Source organism: Pseudophryne corroboree, chromosome 5 (assembly GCF_028390025.1).
Source record: "Pseudophryne corroboree isolate aPseCor3 chromosome 5, aPseCor3.hap2, whole genome shotgun sequence".
Taxonomy (NCBI): Eukaryota; Metazoa; Chordata; class Amphibia; order Anura; family Myobatrachidae; genus Pseudophryne; species Pseudophryne corroboree.
This window is the reverse complement of record NC_086448.1, coordinates 97,953,756-97,962,919: the sequence shown is the minus strand read 5'-3', so window position 1 is coordinate 97,962,919 and position 9,164 is coordinate 97,953,756. Positions and strand designations below refer to the sequence as shown.

General features: G+C 45.7%; 1 protein-coding gene across 4 annotated transcripts in view; it reads right to left on the bottom strand.

Moving 5' to 3' along the window:
* Positions 1-1,164: 1,164 nt before the first annotated feature.
* RUNDC3B (RUN domain containing 3B) overlaps positions 1,165-9,164 on the bottom strand; it is a 596,000-nt gene continuing 588,000 nt past the window's right edge. For 3 of the 4 annotated variants that reach the window (XM_063921483.1, XM_063921482.1, XM_063921485.1), the window contains one exon: positions 1,165-2,022. In XM_063921483.1, coding sequence (XP_063777553.1) covers positions 1,877-2,022 — 146 coding nt within the window. In that variant the 3' untranslated portion in view covers positions 1,165-1,876. Of the gene's footprint in view, positions 2,056-9,164 lie in introns of all 4 variants that reach the window. The other variant, XM_063921484.1, reaches the window with a different exon arrangement.

The window sequence follows — 9,164 nt, the reverse complement described above, 5'->3', positions numbered from 1 at the left end:
CAGTTACTATAGCATATCTCAGTGTGAAAAAAAACACTCATTTCTGGCTTTATATCTGCCTATTTGTGTGTATGAAAACCACAAACAGCAATACATTAAAGCAGATACACTATAAAATGACCATGCAACGTACCTGAAATGTCTTGGTCACACCTTAAATATCCATAATAAAGTCTAAAGGTCCCACGCACCGAGCGATGTTGGCAAATATCCGATCTCGCTAACGATTTCCCTTGAACTCCTGAACACTCCCGGACAAACGATATTGGTGGTCATTCCGAGTTGTTCGCTCTGTATTTTTTTCTCGCAACGGAGCGATTAGTCGCTAATGCGCATCCGCAATGTCCGCAGTGCGACTGCGCCAAGTAAATTTGCGATGCAGTTAGGTATTTTACTCACGGCATTACAAGGTTTTTTTCTTCGTTCTGGTGATCGTAATGTGATTGACAGGAAGTGGGTGTTTCTGGGCGGAAACGGGACGGGTGTGTGCGAAAAAACGCTACCGTTTCTGGGAAAAACGCGGGAGTGGCTGAAGAAACGGAGGAGTGTCTGGGCGAACGCTGGGTGTGTTTGTGACGTCAAACCAGGAATGACAAGCCCTGAACTGATCGCAGATGCCGAGTAAGTGTGGAGCTACTCAGAAACGGCTAAGAAGTGTCTATTCGCAATTCTGCTAATCTTTCGTTCGCAATTTTGATAAGCTAAGATTCACTCCCAGTAGGCGGCGGCTTAGCGTGTGCAAAGCTGCTAAAAGCAGCTTGCGAGCGAACAACTCGGAATGAACACAATCTAGGCTATAGATGAGTTGGTAACAACTGCAAATCAATATATCGTTCAGTAGCCAAAAATCTAACGATTAATTTTAAAGACTACTTGTAAATTTAAATAAAATGTAGTCCTTCGTCGTCCATTGCGAAAAGACAGGTTGTGATCTCTCTACATGTAGAAAGGATCCACGACCAAGACCATCGATAATGATTGCATTATTATCATGCCTCCACACGGACAGTTTTTAAACGCTATGTCGTTCCAATTGGTCAAAAAAGGACAATATCGTTAAAAAATAAATCTTACCATGTGTGCGGGCCTTTAGAATACATCTAATATGGTTTTTTGCATCTACAGCTTTTCATTACACTAAATAAATGACCACAGAATATTCGCTGTCAATCCACATTTTATTTCTTTATTTTACATTTCTTAATGGAAGTATTTACCTCGCACATACAAAAATAGAAAAAAAGGCCTACATATACAGCCATGTAGGCCAGCAGATGGCACAGAAAACATGACAAGCTTAGAACTGATATAATACAGGGCAAGAACAAACAATTGATGCCACACTTCCATATGAAACAAAGAAGTAATACCACCCACGCGTTTCGCTCCATTTGTTATCACAGTCTGTACAATGTTGCATTGTTGGTTTTAAGGTCAAATACTAGACACACAGAATGGGACATTTATTAAAACTGGTACACAGGGAACTTTTGTCAAAAAAAAACAAACCCCAAATATTTTTTTCATATAAGTGAATTATTTACTTTTATTTTCTAAATTGTACTTAAAAATGACAGCGCACAATGGGTGGCGTTATTTTAATTTTTACCTGTGCCCCCAATTTTATAAATGTCCCCCCATTAAATAAATAAAAAGAAAATAAATCAGGAACTGTACACTTTCAACCATGGTTCTATCAGTTCATTTGCGACATACGAGTATTAAACAAAAAATAAGTCAATAGAGTGTAACGAGACAATGTGCCTTTGTTCTGCAGCCATTCAGACATGGAATGTAGTTGGCATACAAAACAGCAAAAAATATATAAAAAATGATAACAAAAACAGCTTGTCCTTCCCCTGTCAGTCTCCCTGGCTCAGGATGGGGTTAGGCCTGGGCTGGTCATCTCTGTTGTGGGACTGGCAAGACATTCACTAGACTTGAGGCTTGTGAGGGACTTGTAACTTGCAACAGATGTGAGGGACCCACAAAGGCCTAGTAATGACGGTGTTTCTTCTTTACCTGTTTAATAGGAAACAAGTTGAACCTAGGTGTCTGAGACAAAGAAAAGGAGATTTATGGTAAGAACTTACCTTAGTTAAATCTCTTTCTGTGAGGTACACTGGATTCCACAGGGAATTACATTGGGGTGTAGAGTTGGATCTTGATCCGAGGCACCAACAGGCTAAATGCTTTGACTGTTCCCAGGATGCATAGCGCCGCCTCCTCTATATCCCCGCCTCCAGGCACTGGAGCTCAGTTTTGATAACTAGTCCAATGCAGTAGCAGGTAAGAGAGAAGACAATAGTTAGTAGCCACATACACTTACTGTACATTCTCACGATAGGAGAAGGTACCAGCGGCTAATGCCATACAAACCCAAAGAAGCCAAGTGCGTCTGGGTGGGCGCCCTGTGGAATCCAGTGTACCTCGATGAAAGAGATTTACCAATGGTAAGTTCTTACCATGAATCTCCTTTTCTGCAGCAGGGTACACTGTGATTCCACAGGGAATTACATCGGGGATGTCCTAAAGCAGTTCCTCATGGAAGGGGACGCACTGTAGCGGACACAAGAACCCGGCGTCCAAAGGAGGCATCCTGGGAGGCGGACGTATCGAAGGCATAGAACTTTATGAACGTGTTCACTGAGGACCACGTAGCCGCCTTGCACAATTGTTCAAGGGTTGCACCATAGCGGGCCGCCCAAGAAGGTCCAACAGACCAAATAGAATGGGATTTGAATGAGACAGAATGGGAGCTGCAAGTCCAGCCTGTATATAAATACACTGCTCAAAAAAATAAAGGGAACACTAAAATAACACATTATAGATCTGAATGAATGAATTATTCTTTTTAAATACTTTGTTCTTTACATAGTTGAATGTGCTGACAACAAAATCACACAAAAATTATCAATGGAAATCAAATTTATTAAACCATAGAGGTCTCGATTTGGAGTCACCCTCAAAATTAAAGTGGAAAAACACACTACAGGCTGATCCAACTTTGATGTAAAACAAGTCAAAATGAGGCTCAGTAGTGTGTGTGGCCTCCACGTGCCTGTATGACCTCCCTACAACGCCTGGGCATGCTCCTGATGAAGTGGCGGATGGTCTCCTGAGGGATCTCCTCCCAGACCTGGACTAAAGCATCTGCCAACTCCTGGAGAGTCTGTGGGGCAACGTGGCATTGGTGGATCGAGCGAGACATGATGTCCCAGATGTGCTCAATTGGATTCAGGTGTGGGGAATGGGCGAGACAGTCCATAGCATCAATACCTTCGTCTTGCAGGAACTGCTGACACACTCCAGCCACATGAGGTCTAGCATTGTCTTGCATTAGGAGGAACCCAAGGCCAACCGCACCAGCATATGGTCTCACAAGGGGTCTGAGGATCTCATCTCGGTACCTAATGGCAGTCAGGCTACCTCTGGTGAGCACATGGAGGGCTGTGCGGCCCCCCAAAGAAATGCCTCCCCACACCATTACTGACCCACTCCAAACCGGTCATGCTGGAGGATGTTGCAGGCAGCAGAACGTTCTCCTTGGCGTCTCCAGACTCTGTCACATGGGCTCAGTGAGAACCTGCACAGGGCGCCAGTGGTGAATTTGCCAATCTTGGTGTTCTCTGGCAAATGCCAAACGTCCTGCACGGTGTTGGGATGTAAGCACAACCCCCACCTGTGGACGTTGGGCCCCGATACCACCCTCATGGAGTCTGTTTCTGATCGTTTGAGTAGACACATGCACATTTGTGGCTTGCTGGAGGTCATTTTGCAGGGCTCTGGCAGTGCTCCTCTTGTTCCTCCTTGCACAGAGATGGAGGTAGCGGTCCTGCTGCTGGGTTGTTGCCCTCCTACGGCCTCCTCCACGTCTCCTGATGTACTGGCCTGTCTCCTGGTAGCGCCTCCATGCTCTGGACACTACGCTGACAGACACAGCAAACCTTCTTGCCACAGCTCGCATTGATGTGCCATCCTGGATGAGCTGCACTACCTGAGCCACTTGTGTGGGTTGTAGGGCACGTGGAGGCCACACACACTACTGAGCTTCATTTTGACTTGTTTTAAGGACATTACATCAAAGTTGGATCAGCCTGTAGTGTGTTTTTCCACTTTAATTTTGAGGGTGACTCCAAATCGAGACCTCCATGGGTTAATAAATTTTATTTCCATTGATAATTTTTGTGTGATTTTGTTGTCAGCACATTCAACTATGTAAAGAACAAAGTATTTAATAAGAATATTTCATTCATTCAGATCTAGGATGTGTTATTTTAGTGTTCCCTTTATTTTTATTGATCAGTGTATGTGCAATCACCATTCTAATCCATCTGGCCAAGGTCTGCTTATTAGCAGGCCAGCCACGTTTGTGAAAACCAAAAAGAACAAAGAGAGAATCAGATCTCTGAAGCAAAGTACCACATCCAAAGACCGCTCTTAGGAGGATAAACCTGGAGAGGTAAAGGCCAGAACCACAATTTTTCTGGTTAAGGTGGAAAGATGGCACCACCTTAGGCAGATAACCAGGGCATATTCTAAGAACTGCCCGGTCACGGTGAAAAATCAGAAAAGGTGACCGACAGGATAAGGCACCCAAGTCTGAAACCCGTCTAGCAGAGGCAATAGCCGGCAAAAACAAGACCTTAAGAGTAAGCCACTTAAGGTCCACACACTCAAGAGGTTCAAATGGAGACTTTTGGAGGGCATCCAGGACAACCGACAAATCCTAAGGAGCCACAGGAGGAACATAGGGAGGTTGAATCCGTAAAAACACCCTGAGTGAATGTATGAACATCAGGCAGAGTCGCAATTTTTCTCTGAAACCATATCGACAAGGCAGGAATATGAACCTTGAGGGAGGCCAGACGAGGCCTAAGTCCAGGTCCTGTTGCAGAAAAGGCAAAAGTCTGTCAGTACTGAACTTAAATGCATCATAATTCTTAGCAGCACAGCATGTGAAGTAGGAATTCCAGACCCTATAATAAGTCCAAGCAGAAGCCGGTTTATTGGCCTTCAATAATAATAATAATAATAATAATAATAATAATAATAATAATAATAATAATTTTATTTATATAGCGCTCTTTCTCCAATAGGCGCTTAACAGATACATAGCATAATATAGTACAGAAAATAATGAAGTACAGAACAGCTTTTAATAAAATACAGAAGCATGGAGATACTAAAGGGACATTTATGGGAATGCTTGAGTAAAAAGAAAAGTCTTGAGTCTACTTTTGAAGGATTCTATAGTTGGGGCATCTCGCAGTATGCGGGGAAGTGAGTTCCATAGAGTCAGAGCCGCATGACTAAAATCTCGACCCCCAGATGAATTACGTGAGATTCTAGGTACTGTTAAAAGTCCGTCATCTACAGATCGCAGTAATCGAGTGGGGCAGTATGGGGTCAGTAACTGCTTCAGGTATCATGGGCCCTGGTCATGTAATGCTTTGAAACTCAGTAAGCCAATCTTGAAGATATTCGCCATCTTACAGGCAGCCAGTGAAGGGAGTAAAGTATGGGTGTTATGTGGCTAGAACGGGGCTGGTCGGTTAACAGCCTGGCAGCTGTGTTTTGCAAGTTTGAATGACCGCCTCAGAAAACCCTTTGACCCTCAGTACTGAAGCTTCAAGAGCCTTGCCGTCAAAGCCAGACGGGCCAGATCCTGGTAGACACAAGGGCCCTGAAAAAGAGGTCTGGGTGCTGTGGAAGTAGAAGAGGATGCTCTATAGATAGACCCTGCAGGTCTGAGAACCAATGCTGTCTGGGCCATGCCAGAGCGATTAGAAGTAGTATTCCTCCTTTTTGCTTGAACTGCTGTATTACCCTGGGCAGAAGTGACACCGGAGGGACAACGTACGGCAGCCAAACGTTCCATGGAATTGCCAGTGCATCCACGAACGCTGCTTGAGGATCCCTTGTCCTTGCTCAGAAGACCGGAACCTTGTGATTGTGTTAAGATGCCATCAGGTCTACGTCTGGTAGGCCCCACTTGTCCACTAGGAGTTGAAAGACTTCCGGATGAAGGCTCCACTCTCTGGCGTGTATGTCCTGACGACTGAAGAAGTCCGCTTCCCAGTTGAGGACTCCCGGAATGAACACTGCCGATATGGCTGGCAGATGGCGTTCCGCCCATTGAAGTATCCTCAACACTTCCCTCATTGCCATGTGGCTTTGAGTGCCGCCTTGATGATTTATGTATGCCACTGTGGTGGTGTTGTCGGACTGTACTTGAACAGACCTGTTCTGTGCCAGAGGCAGGGCTAGCATCAATGCATTGAACACTGCCCGCAATTCCAGAATGTTTATTGGGAGCAGAGATTCCTCCCTGGTCCACTGACCTGAAGAGAGTGCTGCTCCAACACTGCGCCCCAACCCAACCCCGCAGACTGGCATCCATCGTCAGAAGGACCCAGTTGGAGATCCAGAAGGGACAATCCCTGCTCAATTGCTGGTCCTGTAGCCACCAGGTCAGTGATAGGCGAACCTCCAGAGTTAAGGAGATCATGTGAGTCCTGATCAGGTGAGGCAGGCCATCCCATTTGGAAAGAATTAACCTCTGGAGAGGGCGGGAGTGAAATTGAGCGTACTCTACCATGTCGAAAGCCGGCACCATGAGGCCCATTACTTGCATCGTCAAGTGTATCGACACACGTGGGCGGGATAGGAAGTGTCTTATTGTGTCCTGAAGTTTCAGGACCTTCTCCGGATACAAAAACAACTGCTGGTTGTGGGTGTCCAACAATGCCCACAGGTGCACCATGCTCTGAGCAGGGACCAGGGAGGATTTCTTCCAGTTGATAAGCCACCCGTGGGCTTGTAGGAATTGGACAGTCAGTTCCAGATGACGAAGGAGAACCTCTGGTGAGGTCGCCAGGATAAACAAGTCGTCCAGATATGGCAGTATCCTGATGCCCTGACGGCGGAGGAGAGCAGTCATGACCTTGGTGAAAATTCGTGGAGCCGTGGTCAGACCAAAAGGCAAGGCCTGGAATTGAAAATGTAGGTTGCCAATAGCAAACCTCAGGTACTGCTGATGCGACACGGTAATAGGAATATGCAGGTAAGCATCCTGTATGTCCACGGATACCATATAGTCCTTGGGCTCCAAAGCCAGAATAATAGAGTGAAGCGTTTCCATACGGAATTTGGAAACTTTCACAAATTTGTTCAAAGACTTGAGGTTGAGAATGGGCCGAGAGGACCCATTCGATTTCGGGACTAGGAACAGCATTAAATAGTACCCCTTGCCTCTCTGAGCCAGAGGCACTGGTACTACCACTCTTGTATCCAGGAGAGATTGTACCACCAAATGGAGAGTTTTTGCTTTTACCTGATCCGAAGGGACGTTTGTTGAGCAAAACTGGTGAGGGGGACGTTTCTTGAAAGAGATGGCGTATCCGTGAGTGGCGACTTCCTTACCCAGGTGTCCGAAGTGGTCTGTAACAACACCTGAGCAAACTGTAGAAGTCGGCCTCCCACCCAGGCTGACGGGCAGCCCAGGCAAGTTTAGGTCTGGGCTTAGTGGATTTGGAAGTGTGAGGCTGTTTCGGGTACGCCTGACCCTTTTCTTTACCTGGAAGTCGAAAGGAATGAAAGGAAGTACTCTCAGCCTTCGGAGCCGAAGGAGTAGTAATAGGCAGACATGCAGTCTTAGCTGATGCCAAGTCAGCAACAATCTTGTTGAGATCTTCCCCAAAAAGTATGTTTCCCTTAAAAGGGAATCACCTCCAAGGTCTTTTTAGAGTCCAGGTCTACAGAGCAGGAACGCAACCAGAGAATCCGGCGAGCCAGAATGGACGTAGTAGACGCTTTGGCCGCCAGGACACCTGTATCAGATGCCGCCTCCTGAATATAATGAGAGGCTGTAATAATATATGAAAAACATTGTCTAGCATTATCAGGAAAATCAGATGGTAGTTTCGCTTCAAATTCCTGAACCCAGGCTTCAATAGCTTTTCCTTTCCAAGAAGCCGCAATAGTGGGCCTATGCACAGCTCCTGCAAGAGTGTAAATGGACTCCAAGCAACCCTCCACACGCTTATCCGTCGGTTCCTTCAGCGAGGTGACGGTAGTGACAGGCAGAGCAGAAGACACCACCAGACGAGCGACTTGTGTGTCCACCAGCGGTAGTGTTTCCCAATTTTTACTCAACTCTGCAGTGAGTAGATAACGAGCCAGTATCTTTTTAGACAGGGAAAATGTATTTCCTGGATATTTCCAGGATTCCTGATGTATGTCAGCCAAGTGGTCAAAATGGGGTAAAACTAATTTAGTAACCTTCTGACGTTTAAACTTATCCAATTTCTTAGAGGTAGCTGGAGGCTCTTCATCATCATCAATTTGAAGAATCAGTCTGATAGCCTCCAAGAGGTCAGGAACATCCACTTGTGTCAGAGATTCCCCATCAGAAGCATCTGCATCAGTGTCTGAAGGGTCAGTGTAAGCGCCATCTTCATCGGATGAAGTATCCGAAATATGTGGATTGTGAGGAAGTAATGGCCCGTTTAGATGACCCCTTGGTCTTAGGCGGGCGAGGGTTAGGATTTTGCTTAGCCAGAGACTGATTTAATTGCTGTAACTGAGAGGACAGAGTATCTGCCCATGGGACAATATGTGACTGTAATGGCACAGGAGGTCCCACAGGGAGCGCAAGTCTAGTTACTAGCATAGTCCGTAAATTAGAGAAAGCAGCCCAAGGTGGATATTGATGTGCCCCCTGTTGCTGCAGACTGACTGTGGGGTATAGAACCCCCAGTACCTGAACCCTCAGCTGCAATGTTTTCCTCCGGGTAATCCGTGACGTCAGCACTGCCTGGTGCGGGATCAGCCATGGAACTGCCGCCCTATTTAGCAGACATTATATGAAAGCGTAACCCTAGGGTGCAATAGTACAATTTAAGCAGACAAATTACCGGATAAAAAAACCTTGTATAGTGTGGCTGCAAGCAGAGCACAAACAGAGGATTTAAGAGGGATGTGGTGACTGTAAAACACAGAAAAATACCAAATAAGTATATCCTGTGAAACACTATATTACTGTATATGAGAACCCTGATGCACTTAGCCTCCTTCAGGGTACAGAATATAGGGATAGCAATATGCATGAGATACACGGAATAGAGATCACACAGCAGCTATAGGCACACACACAGTCACAT